The sequence below is a fragment of the Sipha flava genome, unplaced genomic scaffold, assembly GCF_003268045.1.
Source record: "Sipha flava isolate LNK unplaced genomic scaffold, YSA_version1 80_pilon_pilon, whole genome shotgun sequence".
Classification (NCBI taxonomy): domain Eukaryota; kingdom Metazoa; phylum Arthropoda; class Insecta; order Hemiptera; family Aphididae; genus Sipha; species Sipha flava.
In genome coordinates, this window is record NW_020273622.1 from 1,674,668 (window position 1) to 1,692,259 (window position 17,592).

A 17,592-nucleotide genomic window follows, 5' to 3' on the forward strand; every position below is an offset into this window, starting at 1 on the left:
ATTACATACCAGATTCCAAATTATTGTATTTTGTCCTACAATTAAATGTATATATTTGTAGACAAATAATCTGAAACAAAAAATATATAATTTCATGCCCATAAACATAATTTCTATGATTTTGTATTATGATCATTAACAAAATCATAGAAATTTACACATGGCATGCAATCAATTATCAAACTTGAGTTTAATAATTTTTCTACGTATATTTAATATTGGACAAGGTATTAGTATTCATTGAATATTCTAAAAATAATAAAAGTTTAAATTTAAATCAGAATTTAATGTTATGTGAAAATATAATAAGACATCTTAAATCACGAAACTAAAAAAATGAATTTAAATGACAAGAAGTTAATATGTCATAGATAAACACCTTTAGTTTTTAAGAAAAAATGTATTTTAATTTTAATGTTAGTGGAAATAATAAAATATTCAAGTTGAAAAATGTAAAAAAATTTATAATTGAATAAAAATTATTATTTTTAAATAATTGTATACTAGTTATATTGTAAGTATTCCTGTATACATATAACATATTCACTTACTATTGTTTTAAAGGTATATATGATGGTAAATCTGTTAAGGGTGCACGGCGCTTGGGTACAATATGAATGGACTCATTTGATTCATCATTAGATATGGTTATCTCAAAGTATCTAGGTTCATTAATTTCAACATCAACAATGTTTTTGTCTTCACTTTGAAAATGAGGGTATAGACATTGTTGACCATGTGGACACTTATTCTTGGATTCAAAAATTGGACATAGATTCAAGTGTTTTTTAGGACACTTAAATTATGTTGAAAAATAACTCTATGAATATTTCCTCAAATCATGTGTTATAAAAATAAAAGCAAACATACACTTTTTCTTAAAATATAATGCACATTTAACTTACTTTTTTGCCAAGAGTACAGTAACCATGAAGAAAATTTTTACAAATAGGCAAATTTTTATCTCTATATTCATGCAAATATGGACAATTTAATTGAACACAAACACTATTTAAATAGTGTTTACAAAATGGAATTTTTTCTTCAACAATATTGTGTGACAATGTACATTTTTCTTTAGAACATTTTCCTTTTAAGTAACTGTAAAAATAAAAAAGTTTATACAGAAAAATCATTTAAAAATTTATTTTTATAAGCCAACTTTGTGCACAATGTAATAAATTTTTTATAATGGCGTTTATCACATTTTCCTTGATCCAGTTTTGAACAGACCCCAAAACGATTGAAAACTAAACAAAGTTGTTTGGTGAACATTTTTTTGTTTCTGAAAATAAATATTAATAGTAAATATATATAAATAAATAATTAATATAAAAAGTATACTTACTTAAGGGTTTTATTGTTTGTTAAGCTGACATTTTGAATTTTATTTTTATTATTTAAAGTTTTTAAACTTTGTGGTATTTTATTATTAGACAAAGTACATAAATTAGATGTATTTAAATCTGAGGATTTAGTTTTTACCAAATTACAATTATTATTTGTTTTTGACCTAAAAATAATTATTAATCAGTAAAGAATAAATATATTTTTAAGTTTAAAAACCAACCTAAGTTGTGGATTTATATATGAATACATTGAATATGATCTCTTTCCATTTCTTTTAATATCAACAGTTTTATGAACAGTTCTTTTGAAAAACAATATATTTTGTTGTTCGTTATTGGTGATAACGTTTTTTAATTTAGGGGTGCTACTTTTTTGTTGTAATTTTCTCATTAAAGCAAATCTATGGGAAAAATGTTTGAGCAAATAATTATTAGTTTTAGATTGAGTTGAGTTTATTAATGACTGTCTAATAATTTTATTTTTTCCAAATAAAATTAACTTGTCAGATTTTGGTACTATGGGATGATTATTGTTTTTCACATTATTCACCAATAATATACTTGGTCTAGTCCATTTTAATTTATTAGTACCATTGGAATTTGATGATTTAGATTTAAGTATAGGCGTTGGATTATTAACATTGGTCCATTTAGTTTTATCATAAGATGGTAATATCGTGTTCAATGTTGGACATTGTAATGTTGAAAGTGGTTTACGTGCAATCAAACTATTTCCATTATTGTTCAGTTTATTGTTGATTTTCCATTTATTTCTAAATAATGATTGGCGTACTAATTTTGTACTACCTATTTTCACAAGATTAGGTGATATCATTAATTTTCCAGATATTTTCTTAAAAGGTTTTTTCTTAATACTTGTTGGCTTCTTATGGGAGACTAATGAATTTGATGTATTTTTCAAGTTTGAATTCAACAAATTATTAGAAATTAAACGGGTTTGAAATTTTCTATTGACATGAACATTTTTAGTTTGATTACTCATTTCATTATTCACCGAAGAGCACACTTCTTTATTTACAACATACTTAGATGAACTTAAATAATCTTGGACATTTGACATATATTTATCAATATTAAGTAATGTTTGTGAAACAGAAATTTCATTCTTGTTTAACAATGTTTTACAATTCTTGATACAACTATTTTTCACGATTTCATTAATTTCCAAATTGTACTCATTTGTTTTTTGAAAACTTTTCACTATTTCAGGTTTTTTTTTACTAATAATATTTTTGATGAGTGCTGTTTGTAAAGAATTTGTTTTAAAAGATACTTTAGATAATGAACTATTAGTTTTAACAAGCAAACTATTTTGTTTACTTTTACTTGGGTTCTTTATAAAATTACGATTATCAATTTTTGTTGAAAGGGATTTATGAACATTATTCACTTTACGATTATTCACTTTACGATACTTGAACTTTGATAATGAAACAACATTATTGTTAGTAGTAACATTTTCTTTAGTATTATTTAGAGTTGAATGTAATTTTGGTTCATCATCATCTTCTAATTGTTCTAAAAAATAAAAAAAGTTATAATAGATCATTAATATTTTACACTTCTTATCTAAATAATTGAATATAGTACTGCATGTTTTTAATTTCAAATGTAATAAAGAAATTAATTAATTTTATTTAATAGTTTGATTATTTCTAAATTATCAATTCAACTAATCAAATAGTAAATGTGTAAGGGTAACATAATTTTACCACCATTTTTTACATGAGTATATAGTTAAATTTTGTATTTTTGTTGCTCGCATAAAACAAGATTTAAGGAATTTAAAAAGTAAAATAATAATAATAATAATTATACTCTACTAGATACACTGAAAAATAAAATAAAACTAATACTTACTTTTTAGAGCCATTAATCGTTTCAATAATGATGACTCTTCTTCTTCTGTGCTACTTTTATCATTACTAAAATAATCATTCATCTCCATCGATGTTCAATAAAATATTTAAATAAATATACAATATTATTAAAAACAGACATAAAAAGTAATAGATGGAAATCTTTACTATTGAACTGATTTAAATTAAGATCAATACTTCAAGGTATTTCTTAAATCAAATTATAAAATTATATTTCACATTAAAATTTAAAACTTCTGAAAATAGAGTTACAAATTTATGATTCGATATGTTGTCCAAATTCTACTTTTTGTTCAAGGATTATATCATATACCATTGACTCTTGTCAGAAGATTTATATTGTTACATTTCCACTGTTACCAATCTATGTTATCAAATTTAATAAAATGAAAATAATTATAATAAAAAATTGTTATAACTATAAAAAAAAAAGAAATTTCGATTCTCTTGGTTAGGTAAGTAATAAATATTAAAAAATGTTATATTTATTGAACATTACTTATAATTTAGTCATAATGATATTAAATAAGACATAAATTTATAGTTATTAGTTGGATGTCGGGAATTGGAGACTGCACGATCTTAAAATTCACGAAATTAAGATAATATGCACGTCGTGATAATAATATTTATTAAATTTGGGTTACAGTTTTAATCTCAAAATTATAATTATTATTAATTAATGGTTAATAAGTAGAAATTACATTTTTTGTTTACACAACGCACATTAGTTAATTATTTCAATTATTCATATATATCCGTTATTTATTATGAGAAATATTGTGTTTATTCATTGTTACACTTAGGCAGCTCTCCCACCAGCGCGACGCAACTGATAAAACTGGCGATTTTTATCGCGTCTGTTTTTCTAATATTTATAAATAGTACTTCTCCCATACACGCAACGCGACTATTGTCGCGGCGACTGCGGCGTAAATAATCGCATGCGACTGAACATGTTCAGTTTCATTGCAACGATCGCCTGCGACTTGGGTAAGTATGGCCAAAAAAAACGATCCTGTTTACAACATAAAACTTGTAGAAGAAATAGAAAAATACCCTTGTCTGTACAATCATAAATTACCAATACATCTAATTTACAATCATAAATAATAATTCTAAACGAGATTTAACTGATTTGACATGGGAAAATGTGGAAAAATCATTGAAGGATAAAGGTATATTTATTATTAATCATTGAATAAAATAATATAATAATAGTAAATATTTTATTAGTATTTTATTTTTCATTTTGAAAAATACACATTTGTAGTATTAATTTAATTTTGAATTCACTTTATTTCATTGTATAATATTATATAACTAAATTAACACTTATAACAAAAAAAAATAAATATTATACAAGATAAATACTATTATTTTATGATGTACAGTAATTGTGGTTGTACAAAGTAGTTAGATAGGTAATCTAAGCCCGGATGCCGAATTACTGGTTGGTAAATTGTTATTTTCATTTTCTAGTTCAATTCCTATATTCATATTTATTTCCGTTCCCCTATTGTACTGCGGTTGGTATGCTCTACCTTCTCTGTTCCGAATAAAATTATGTAACACACACATATATCGAATAATACTGATTATTGTTTCTTCATATACACATAAAATTGGTGTACTTAGTACTTTAAATTTACTATACATCATGCCAAAAGCACACTTGATTGTTTTTCTTCCTCTACTTAAACGATAATTAAAAATTCTCTTTTTGTTATTAAGTACTCTTCTCGGATAAGGCCTCATCTAATAGGACTTAAGAGGAAATGCTTCATCCGCGACAAAATAGTAAGGAAACATTTGTATATCCCCATTGTCGTGAGGCAATTTGATACTTGTTGGTATATTAAGACCATTTATATCTAGCCAACGGCCTAAACGACAAGCTCTAAAAACCACCATCATTATTTCTCCCTGCCTGACCAACATCAATTGTTGTGAATATACCATCTGCATCACAACTCGCCATAAGTACCAGTGAGTGGTAGTGTTTATAGATAAAATTCGATGAACCAGATTTCGGAATCATTTTGTATTCTAATGTGCTTCCCGTCTATAGCACCTACAAACCATATAAACAAAAAATGTTATTTTTTGTCTTAATATGCTTTCACATGCTTATTTGTATACATGTTTAAATGGTTTGTGGTCAATAATATAGTACACCATAATATAGCCATTTTTTTTATTATATTATATTAAAATTGTTTATGTACCTATACAGTTAGGAAGGTTCCACAAATCTTGAAAGCTTTCAGCTATCGTTTTCCATTTTTCAGCAGTTGGTATTGGTATGTATATTGCAATATATGCAATTTATTTTACCGTATATTAAGAGTCAAAAGTGTAGATACTCCTGGAAATCTTCCTTCCCCTCCGAATGTTGTAGACGATACATTTAATGAAACTGATGAATTCGAAAACATCGAAGAAAATATCTTCGAATCAACTGCAGAAACTTTAAACATGTCTAAAGCCAGTAATGAATAAGTATTTACTTAAAAATTCAAGAAAAAAAGACGAACACTTCAGATGTGACAGATCAATGTTTTATTGATTATATTAACACAAAAAAACAAAATTCCAAAAAAAAAGAGGATCCTAGAAAACAGTTTTTATTAAGTATGTTACTCGAAATAAACCAAATGACTGACATCCAAATGAGGAAATTCAAACGTAAAATGTTAGATGTAATTGATGATATTTTGGGAGAAACAAATACCGGACCAGCTGACCATTTCCAACCTACGCAACCTATTTCTAACCATTCAACTCATTCACAAAATTATTCTGACTATCCACCAAGTGTATCATCATACTGTTCTGACTTTAGTTCAATGCTAACTTCACCCATGTTCATACAAAATTCCAATAACTTTGAACATACACAAACAGTACAAGAGTATCCAAGTATGCCTCATGGTGGGTTAATTTGAGTAATATTGAACAAGTTCAGCAAAATGATCAAAACACTTGTATACCATAACCACTCGATATGAAAGAACACATTATAAGAAAATAATATCGCGTTTCTGTTTTTTTAATTAAGCATATTCATGCATTTTTTTATAACATTTAAAAATCTAAATTTCTTTAATAAACAATTTTACTCGTATGTCAAAAATTATTTTAAAATTTTCCTGAAGCATTAAAAGTTGTATATTACTTATTTGGTTTACTGTATATAGATGGCATAACCCATTTATAATATTTAATTTTTCTAACAGGTTTATACAAAATATTTAATGCTTATTACTATATTTATTTATTACAATACACAGTTTCTCTGTTATTATTATCTAAGGTTCGTGTATGATTTGAATGAGAGTCATTGATTTTTATAACTTCAAACTATTCAAATACAAAAATGGTAGATATTACGATATAAAATGGTAAACAAAATGTTTTTAGATAATATTTTAATAATACAAATATTAACAATTTTATTTATTTTATTAATATGAGTTTGTGTGCCTATTCTGTGATTTTTGTATTTATAGCGTATTTTTCCTCATTTTTAATGCAACGATTTTTAGTACATATTTTAATGTCCATGAATCATGAACTTGGCCAACCCTCGTGCATATAAATATAAATTATTAGTTCATAACAATACTAAATACGCGTGAATATACGAGTACAATACATACCCTATTGTTATTAGAAGTCTTTCTTCGACTCCAACACATTTTCTAAAATGAGTATCTTGTCGGCTGATGGCCGGTCCAAGCAAGTTGCAAAGTTTTGAAAAACTTTCTTTACTCATTCTGTAAAATGACTAAAAACGTTCTGGATGTAATAATAGTTCTCTTGAAGCTACATACGCATTTCTGTTGATATTATTAGCTAAGTAAGGATGAATCCAAAATTTACGTTTTTTTTTTTTTACTTTTTAAATAAGACCACATTACTATCACACTATCATCTGAACTATCCGATTCCATTTTCAATAGGTACACGGTCACACAGATGATGCTGGTGACGAACTGTCAAAAATAATACAAGTACAATTTTATTGTTGATGCGACATCAATCGCGTGAATGAGCGATTCTACGCGAAACTCGTTCCGTACGACAGTTTCGTGGTTTTTTTATTGAGTTGCGTCGCGTCAATCGCGTCGCGCTAGTGGGAGAGCTGCCTTACGAATGGCAAAAAAATATCTATGTATCGATATATCGATATTTTAGCAACGATATTTTCCCTCCGATAATAACGCCACATCGATATTTTAGGTCTTTGATGTATAGTTATAGATTACCTAATTCTATGTCTATAGTTTACCGATATATCAAGGTCAGGGAAATTTTTCCCATCCCTAGTTTCACTTCAATTTACAATGTGATGTATATTATATATTTACATTAAGTTTTTTGACGGAAAAAAATTAACAAATTTTTTTTTATGTAAACGACAATTAGTTATTTAACTATTTTCGCAATACTAATTACAATGCAAATTTAAGTTTTAATTTATATCATTTAAGTTCCTTATAATTGATAATTCCTATATTATGGAGCTAATTAGAGCCAATAAAACTACTTTAGTTCTATGGTTATTATTTCTGATAACTAATAAAAAATATGTTCATCCTCAACTGTTAAAAAACATAGAATTAAGTATTAACCACGGTAGGTAGTTCTTTTCTCGTAAATTTCTTTTTAAAAATAATATTGATTAAAATTAAGTTATGTTTTACAGTGGGTTTTATATAAACCATTTTTATATTTCCATAAAATATTGTTATATAATCCCTCTGAGTTTTCATTCCCTATAGTAATAATTTTACATTTTTCTTTGAAGAATGTTTAGAAATCTTAAAATTTTGAGTGCGTAATAGAAGAAAATATTTTATCCAAATTTTATTTACTATAATAGAACTAAATATTGTAACAAAAAATATGAAAAAGTTTTTACGATATTATTTAGTAAGTAGATATCCCCGTTAGGAAAGATCATTATTACACCATAGAGGTGGTAACAGTGGCATAGCTATCATAAGACAAATGTGGCAGAGCTCAGAGCTGTAACTATGGTGAGGTGAGCGAGGTACTTGTCTTGGGAGTTTGAAGCGGGGGGGGGGGGCGCAAAAATATTAAATAATTAACTTATTATAAGAAATGTTATTTCTTGTTATGATAGAAACCTTATTACAATTTTTCAGATTTTTCCGAATCGTATTATACATATTAAAAGTTGTGAGTGTGACAACCCTACAACCTAGGAAACGCATTGCTTCAGTTCTGCCTCAGGATAAAAAATTGCTCGGTACGGCTTTGGCAGAGCTACATTCACAAATCAAGGTGGCCTTCGATATTTCTGAGACAAAACTTTCTCAAAAAAATTAATAATGTTGATGTATTTTACACTAAATTCCCAAACCATATGTGGGAATTCCAGTTACAATCAGTATTAATGTTGAATATTTTACGGTATATGCAATGTTTTTTATAGTAATAAACTATATTTTCTTTTTACTTTGCAATTATATTAATTATTTTAATTTACCGTTTCATAGTAAGAGTTAACAAAAAAAAAAAACATTATAATATGTATATTTTGAATTTTCATATACAAATAATATTAGTTGGAAAGCCTAGTCTAAAGGCGCGTACTGGCCCACCGGGATACCTGGAAAATCCAGGTAGGCCCTCTTAAAAATTATAAGACCTGAGCCCCTTACCAAATAGGTATCTGTAGTTTCAGTTAAACTCAGTAATTTTATTATTTTTAACAATTTTAATTGAATAATTGTAAAGAGAAAATTACATAAAGGACAAATAATAAATTTCGTTGGTTATTTACTGATAATGCAATTTTTAGTATAACTACTAGCTTTGATAATATTTAACTATTTTATACTTATACATAAAATCATTAATTATAAATGTAATAGTATTTATAATCAATGATAATATGTATAAATTATGTATAATATGTATATATTATATTCATCGAAAACAAATCATTTTTATTTATAATTTTATTGAATTATAATATAAGAGTACTGACATGATAAAGTGGCATGCGGGTACATGGTATACCCTGAATGTATTTGTTTATAATAAAGTAATTTATAAATTACTTGAATTACCTAATAATTATCAACGATAATTTTAAATATTCTCAGGAAAATTATAGTAATATAATGTGCACTAGAAAAAAAATTTAATTCATGTTTATTATATATAACAAATGTTATTTATGAGTTCAATATTTAATTTCTGGAGCAGGAGTGGCGAACCTTTTTTGGTTCAACTGCCAAATTTTCCTTTTTAGAATTTGGAAATCTTTAAGTGCTTAAAGAATATTATATTTTCTAAGAATAAAAATAAAATTACAGATATATTATATTATTTCTATTACATTTTAGTCATTCTTAGTGAAACATAAGCAGCAATTGTTTCATTGTTCCAAACATTTCTTTCCTTTTTATTAAATTTAATTTGTTATGGTGAATAAGCTTTCACAAACTAAAATGAAAGCATAAGTAATAAGCAGAGCTGGGCAAGATACCTAAAAAAAATTATTTAAATACAAGATACAAGATACTTCAAGATTTTTAATGATACTAGATACAAGATACAGGTAACTGAGATACATATAAGATATAAGATACTTTATAAATTTATTAATATTTATTTATTTATATGTTTATTAATTTACATTAGGTACAATAAAAAAGAATATAAATATGTTTATAAATTACAATGTTTATTTATTAATTATTAAATGTTTAAATATTTAAAAAAGAATAATATGTAGTATTATAGTAAAAGTTTTTTATATGTTATATCCCATGTTTTAAAATAAATTCCTGGTTATCTTTTAATGAGACTAATATCAATTAATCTTCTTTTTCTTCTTCTGGCTTTTACAACTCTCTAAAAGTCTTAGCCGCCAATACAACCTCGCGCTACCTATCTCTGTCAAGCACCATTTCCCTCCATGCGTCTATTCCCATATTTCTTAGATCTTCTTCGACAACATCGATCCATCTTTTTTTAGGTCTTCCCCGGGGTTTCTTTCCGTGTGGTTTCTATTCTAGTGCTAGTTTAGCAGTATCGTTTTCCCCCTTCTCATGATGTGTCCAAGCCATTGTATTCTTTGCCCTTTGATGAAACTGGTTACTGGTGGTATATTAACCGTGTCGAGTAGTTCTTTGTTGTACCTTTTTCTCCAACTACCTGTTGATTCATCATAGATGGAATCGCAAATTCTTCTCCAAATTTTGTTCTCAAACGTTCTCAGCCTTTTTTCAGTTTGCTTAGTTTTTGTCCACGCTTCACAACCATATGTGAGGGTTGGTCTAACTATCGCTGTGTACAACTAACTTTGGTTTTTCTAGAGAGCAATGGTGGGCATTAACTTGTTAAAAAGTTAATTTTTTTAAACTTTTTAATTTACCTAGTTAGTTATTTTTGTTTTTAACTTATTAACTTATTCAGTTAATTTTTTTATTGTTTTAACTTAGCTTTTTATAGTTAATTATCGTTATTGTACAGTTAAGTTAATTTTAATTTTTTTTTTATCACGTGGAACCATCAGACAAAACTTAATCTTTCGATTTTGGTAATATATTTTTCTAATATAATAACATAATATCCTCATATCCTCAATTCATAATAATCAAATTATATTTTGATCTATAGATACTATAGTAAATAGTAATAATTAATATTCTATCTATTGTATAGACTTGCTATTTTCATGAGTTCTATTTAATGATCTATTCGGTATTGAATAATACGATTTTTGTTTAGTCTAACTCTATAGCGTAGTTCTATAAAGGTCGATTCACACTATACGGAACGTCAACGTCACGTCACAGACCGGCAATGTCACGTTAATGTGTTATACATTCACATCAAAACGTCAAACGTAAGCGTCAAATTGTAGGAATCATCGCAGTTTACTGAGGTTGCTTAGACCATATCCAGGCTCAACGATAAACGGGGACATCGAAAAACAAGTATTCAATTATAGATTGTCTCGAGCTCGTCGTGTATCGGAAAATGCTTTTGAAAATTTGGTACAAAAATTTAGAACTTATTTTAGAAGCATAAATTTATCCACTGAGATTCAATTCTTTTCCTACTTTCGTCCATATTACATCTTTATGATGATTATCAGTGTACTTTATATGTGCCATATTGTAAAGTTCATCATATAAACGAATTTTTTCTATTAAATTTTCATCATCCATGATAAAATAATGAAAAAATAACTAAAATATAATTATTTAAATTTGACGGAAACGTTCAGTTGTCAAATTCATACTATCCGAACGGACAAGAACGGACTGGTTGCGTCACGTCAAAATATAGTTTTCGATAAACGTTGCCGCTTCGTGACGGTGACGTTACGTATTGATGACGGTGTATGGGAACATTGCGATATAAATACATAGTGACATATTTTGACGTGACGTTGCCGGTCTGTGACGTGACGTTGACGTTTCGTATAGTGTGATTCGACCTTAAACCGGTTTAAAAATAAATAGCATAGTCTTTTAAAAGTGTAAAGTTAAAATTGGATATTAATAACACAGGTACCTGATGGTAAATACGACAATTCCAATGGACAAAACAAAAATTCGTCCGAGATATTTATAAACTATAATTTATATTTCAGTATTCTGTGTATTCATTATAAATACAAGTATAACATATGATATTAGAAAAATTAACTTTTTTTTAACTGAGTTAAGTTAATTTTATTTTCTATCTTAACTTTTAACTTATCGAGCTACTTTTTTTTTTGTTAACTTTTAACTTCAACTGAAGGCAATTTAATTGAATTAACTAACAACAGTTAATTATTTTCATTAACTTGCCCACCTTTGCTAGAGAGGCATTTGGACCTAAAAAATTTTGTCAATGCAAAAATGTTTTTTCTGCTTTACTTATACGAATACCTATCTCCTTTGCCCAGTCATTTTTCGTACTCAGGGTCGCACCCAGGTACTTAAAGTGTTCAACTTTTTTATATTAATAAATTTCAATTAATAATAATAAATAATTTCAATTTTCAATTCAAATTTATTATTTCATCAAAATTTAATATTGTATAGAATGTTCCATCTATGGATTTTGGAGTATTAACAATTACATTATCATCCATGTTTTTAATAATAAATACTTAAAATCAGACGACATTACACAAATACCGCGTAGACAGAAAATATGTACCGATCATTGCACAATCAAAAAATAGAACCATACAAACTTCACATAGTTAAATACATTTATTTTAAATAAAAAGGCAGTAAAATACTAAAATAAAATTATTATTTATTTATTAATACAAATTTATTAGTGTTTTTAAATTAATATTTGAGTTAAATATTGAATTTTTAATTTCCGTTCTGCCACCACCCGGCCTTTCACGTACTATTAGTGGTACGCGTACCACAGTTTGAGAACCGCTGCTTTATAGTATAATGGATTATTTGAAGTTTACAAGTTTCTTTTAACAATTTCTCTTACTCAAGTAACGTGTAAACAATTGTTTTCTTAACTTAAAATTATAAAAACATGTTTAAGAAGTTGTTTAACACAAGATAATTTGGAATCATTGTTTTTGATGACTATGAAAGAGAATTGTTGGTATACTGACTTAATGTGTGAACAAAGTACAGAAATGTTAAGAATGTTGAAAGTTTGGTTTTTAAACACTTTACTGAACTATTTATATATTATATTACTTGTATTGAACTATTTTTAGGAACATACTGTTATAATTAATACGACGTTTTAAAATTAATTAAATTTATTAAATAAAAATAATTATTTTAATATTGTTGTGTAGGTATACATTTATTTTTATTGAACTTAAATCAAAATGTAGATTTGTTTGTTATTTAAGTTTATGATTATTTTATAGTTTTGTGCAAAAAATGGCTATTGTTATCGATAGGTATACATGAGTCTCATTTCTATTTGTAGGTATTTATATTAAGTGGGCCCTAATTATATAATAACCTACCGGGAAACTGGACCCAGTACGTGCCTGCTAGTTTACATGTTGCACCTTTGGGTCTTTCACTATATAGCTACGTCACTGGATGGTTAACAAAATAATTTAATATAATTCAGGTACATGATGATGACCAGGGTTCGTAAGTTCATGCATTTGCATATCAATCTTACAAAATTGTATTTAATGTTAAATGACATAGAAATCCATTTCAAGGTACCACGGTTAAATATGTGAAATCTTAATTTACATGTTTTTGTAATTCACCAGTATAGTTATGTGAGAACGTACGTAACTTTCAACTCTTTTTTTTTATGAAAAAAATAAATAAATTAAATCTGTTTATTTCGTTCAAGTCAACTAAATGTAAGTGAATACTCAACAAACGAAATTTACATTTCGGTTGTTTCGGTCAAACTTGCACGTTACTGCATACGTTTTTTCCTATCTGCGGCCGCCGCGGCCGTTGAGATAAGCGTAATTACCTGCAAACGCTATCGCCAGCCTATGAGTATAATACTCTCACTTGTCCTTAATTTAATTTCTAATATCAATATCAATAATTGACCATGAATTCCAATAATAATCAAAATAACAAAAACAACAAAAACAACACAATCTCTCCGATTACAATTGCGAGAAATAAAAACGATGTCACACCTGATCAAGGTTGGTCCGTCAAAAACTCCACCAACAACAAAAGAAACCACTCCAGCTCTTCTGCCTCCGATCCGCCATCCCCATCAACGAACAAGCAGACAGATCAAAAAGGTAAAAAAAAAATTTTTGTAACTCCAAATCGCTATCTAGTTCTGAGTCAAAATGAAAATCACGATGTAACTCCGCCCTCAAACCCAACAACCCCAATTACCGAACAAATTGTCATTGATGATATCGCACCAAACAAACCACCGCCTCCAGTTTTTGTGAAAGGCGTCGCGGATTTTCCTGAACTTTGCAAAAAGCTTATTGAAATTATCGGAGTAGATAACTTTGTCTGTAAAGCATCTGCCGACAAATTAAAAATCCAAACTCCAAACCCTGATTCATATAGAACTCTAGTTCGTTATCTTAAAGAGGAGAAAGCGCAATTTCATACTTATCAACTCAAAGAGGATAAACCTTTGAGGATAGTCATACGGAACTTACATCCTTCCACACCAACTGAAACTATAAAAGAAGAGTTAGAACTCCTTACTTTCGAAGTCAGACAAGTAATTAACGTCCTCCATAAGGTTAACAAAAACCCTCTTCCGCTATTTTTTGTTGACTTAGAACCCACGTCCAATTCTTCCGAAATTTTTCATCTGTCTTCTCTTCTACACACTAAAATCAAAATTGAAGAACCTTTCAAACCAAAATCAATAAGTCAATGTCATAATTGTCAACAATACGGCCATACAAAAGCATATTGTGGCTATCAACCACGCTGTGTCCGCTGCGGCTTGGATCACCTCTCATCCCTGTGCCCAAACTCACGTGAATCGCCTACAAATTGTGCCCTCTGCTCTCAAAACCACCCTGCTAACTATAAAGGGTGTACTATCTATAAAAACCATCTTCAAGTAATTTTATGTATGAAAACTCTAAAACTAAATTTACCAATGTACAAGCTAGCCACCCAATTAACCACTCAATTCCTAGTCAACCCATTTCTCAAACACAGACTTACGCACACGTTACGTCCAACGCTCCGCCCGATAACACAATTCCTCCCCCTCCTGATATTAATAAGATAATGTCAAGTTTCATAGACGACTTTAAGTCTCTCATCAATCCTTTAATTTCCCTTCTCACTAAAGTAATTTCCTGCCTACTTGATAAAAATGCTAAATAACAATTATAACAACAACTCTGTCACTGACAACTCCCTACTTATATTACTATTCAACGCAAATGGCCTAAGAAATCATGCTCATGAACTCGAAACAGTATTAAACAACAAACGAATTGACATTGCTCTCATCTCTGAGACACACTTCACTAATAATTCTAAAATATATATCCCAGGTTATAAATTGATTAATACAAATCATACTGATAATACGGCACACGGAGGCGTGGCTATATATATTAAGTCATCTATTACTTACCATCCTTTGCCTGGTTTTTCCCAAGACTTCTGTCAATCTTGCTCAATTCAAATTAAATTAAACTTTACTTACTTTACTATTGCGGCAATTTACTCCCCTCCCAAACATAATATAACAACCGCTAGGTTTACAGAATTTTTTAACACAATTAAAAATAATTTCATAGTCGGAGGTGATTTTAATGATAAACACCAATCGTGGGGCTGTCGCACAGGCAATCCTCGAGGCACTACGCTTCACAATTTTATAAACTTAAAAAAATACAAAGTACTTGCACCTCCTGCTCCTACGTACTGGCCATCTTCTCTCAAAAAAAAACCGGACATACTTGATATTTTCGTCACTAAATTACACAATTCACTTTATAACAACACAACAAATATTCTTGATTTAAATTCTGATCACTCCTCTGTACTATTAACTTTAAATACCTCTCCCCCAATTCTACAAACATCGCCTAACCTATTCAATCGTTTCACTGATCGTCTCAAATTTCATGATAATGTAAATGAAAATATTAAATTAAATATCAAACTCAAAACACCTGACGATATTGACTTAGCAGTTAAGGATCTCACTAACATTATACAGAATGCGGCGTGGTCTGCTACAAACGCAAATCCCGCCACTCCTCATATTTCCAACCCACTTCCAGAAGTGATAAGAACGTTGATAACTGAAAAGCGTAAGGCTAGAGCTTGTTATCAACGCACTCGTTTACCCTCACATAAAAAAATTTACAACCAACTGGCAAACTCTTTGAAGAAAACTCTCGCTAAACACAAAAATATAATGCTAGTTAACAATCTTACTAATCTCTCCCCAAAAGACGGCAGTCTGTGGAAAGCCACAAAAAAAATTCTCCGATATAAAACCCCCAACCTCCCTTTAATAAAACATAACAGCAGTCTTACGTCATCGGACTCTGAAAAAGCTGAATTATTTAAAATATATCTTTCTGAGATATTCCTGCCTCATCCAGATATATTTGATCCTGATACAATAACACTGGTCAATAGGTCTCTCAATGTCCCTCCTCAATTTTCTCTCCCAATTAAACCCTTCTCTCCTAACGATTTAAAATATCAAATCCTAAAATACCCACAAAAAAAATCTCCAGGCTACGATCTAATCACGGCCGAAGTAGTAAAATGTCTCCCCAAAAGAGCCATTGTTCATATTACTCATATTTTCAACTCAATAATCAGATTATCTTATTTTCCTCTACTATGGAAGTTCTCGACAATTATCATGATCCATAAGCCAAATAAGCCAGCTGATACAACTTCTTCCTACAGACCAATAAGTCTTCTTCCCTTCCTTGCGAAAATTTTAGAAAAACTATTCTTAAACGTATCCTACCAATAATTTCTGACAAAAAAGTTCTACCGGACTACCAGTTTGGTTTTCGTTCTTCGCATTCGACGACCCATCAACTGCATAGGGTAGTAGATGCAATATCTTTCTCTCTGGAAAAAAAATTATTTTGTACAGCAGCTTTCTTAGACATATCACAAGCTTTTGATAGAGTCTGGCACGATGGTCTCCTGCATAAAATAAAAACATTTCTTCCTTCACCCTTCTATCATCTAATCAAATCATATCTAACTGAACGTACCTTCCAAATACGTTACGGGTCTGACACGTCAAGTATTGGCAGTATAAGTGCTGGGGTTCCACAGGGCGGCATTTTATCCCCCATTCTCTACAATATATTCGCAGCAGATCAACCAATCACACCAAATACATCAGTAGCAGATTATGCCGATGATAAAGTAATTATATCTATGAATGACAACCCATGCATAGCCTCCGCAAACCTTCAAACTCACCTAGACCTTATGGAGAATTGGTATACCAAATGGAGATTTAAATTAAACCATAGCAAGTCTATACACACCACCTTTACGCTTAGACCAGCTCTTACCCCTGAGGTAACTCTGTACGGTGCTCCAATTCCATCCTCTCCTTCAGTTAAATACCTTGGTCTTACATTAGATAAAAGATTAACTTGGGCCCACCATATTAGAGCAAAAAGACTTTCACTGAACAACCGCTTTCGTATCCTCAAACCTCTAGTCTCTAATAAACACACCTCCCTTCATGTCAAACTCCTTATCTACAAAATATTACTGAAACCAATATGGACGTACGGGATACAGCTATGGGGAAGTGCAAAAAAGACAAATTTAAATAAAATTCAATGTTTTCAAAACATTGCGCTAAGAAAATTAATAAATGCTCCCCCATACATATCTAAC

At 29.0% G+C, this 17,592-nt stretch overlaps 1 protein-coding gene and 1 pseudogene across 2 annotated transcripts; one reads left to right on the top strand and one right to left on the bottom strand.

Annotated features, from left to right (window-relative positions):
- Positions 1–31: 31 nt before the first annotated feature.
- On the bottom strand, positions 32–3,438 carry LOC112693079 (myb-like protein D). Of its 2 annotated transcripts, XM_025567979.1 has the most exons (7): positions 3,231–3,438; positions 1,571–2,888; positions 1,349–1,513; positions 1,163–1,285; positions 906–1,101; positions 552–796; positions 32–70 (listed from the first exon to the last, which is right to left on the bottom strand). In XM_025567979.1, coding segments are annotated over exons 1-7 (2,136 nt in total). In that variant the 5' UTR covers positions 3,319–3,438; the 3' UTR covers positions 32–69. The 2 variants fall into 2 exon arrangements, with proteins under 2 accessions (XP_025423764.1, XP_025423763.1); XM_025567978.1 differs by lacking the exon at positions 32–70 and having other exon boundaries at positions 424–796; positions 3,231–3,437.
- Positions 3,439–3,971: 533 nt separating this feature from the next.
- Positions 3,972–6,284, top strand: LOC112693080 (annotated as a pseudogene).
- The last annotated feature ends 11,308 nt before the right edge of the window (positions 6,285–17,592 follow it).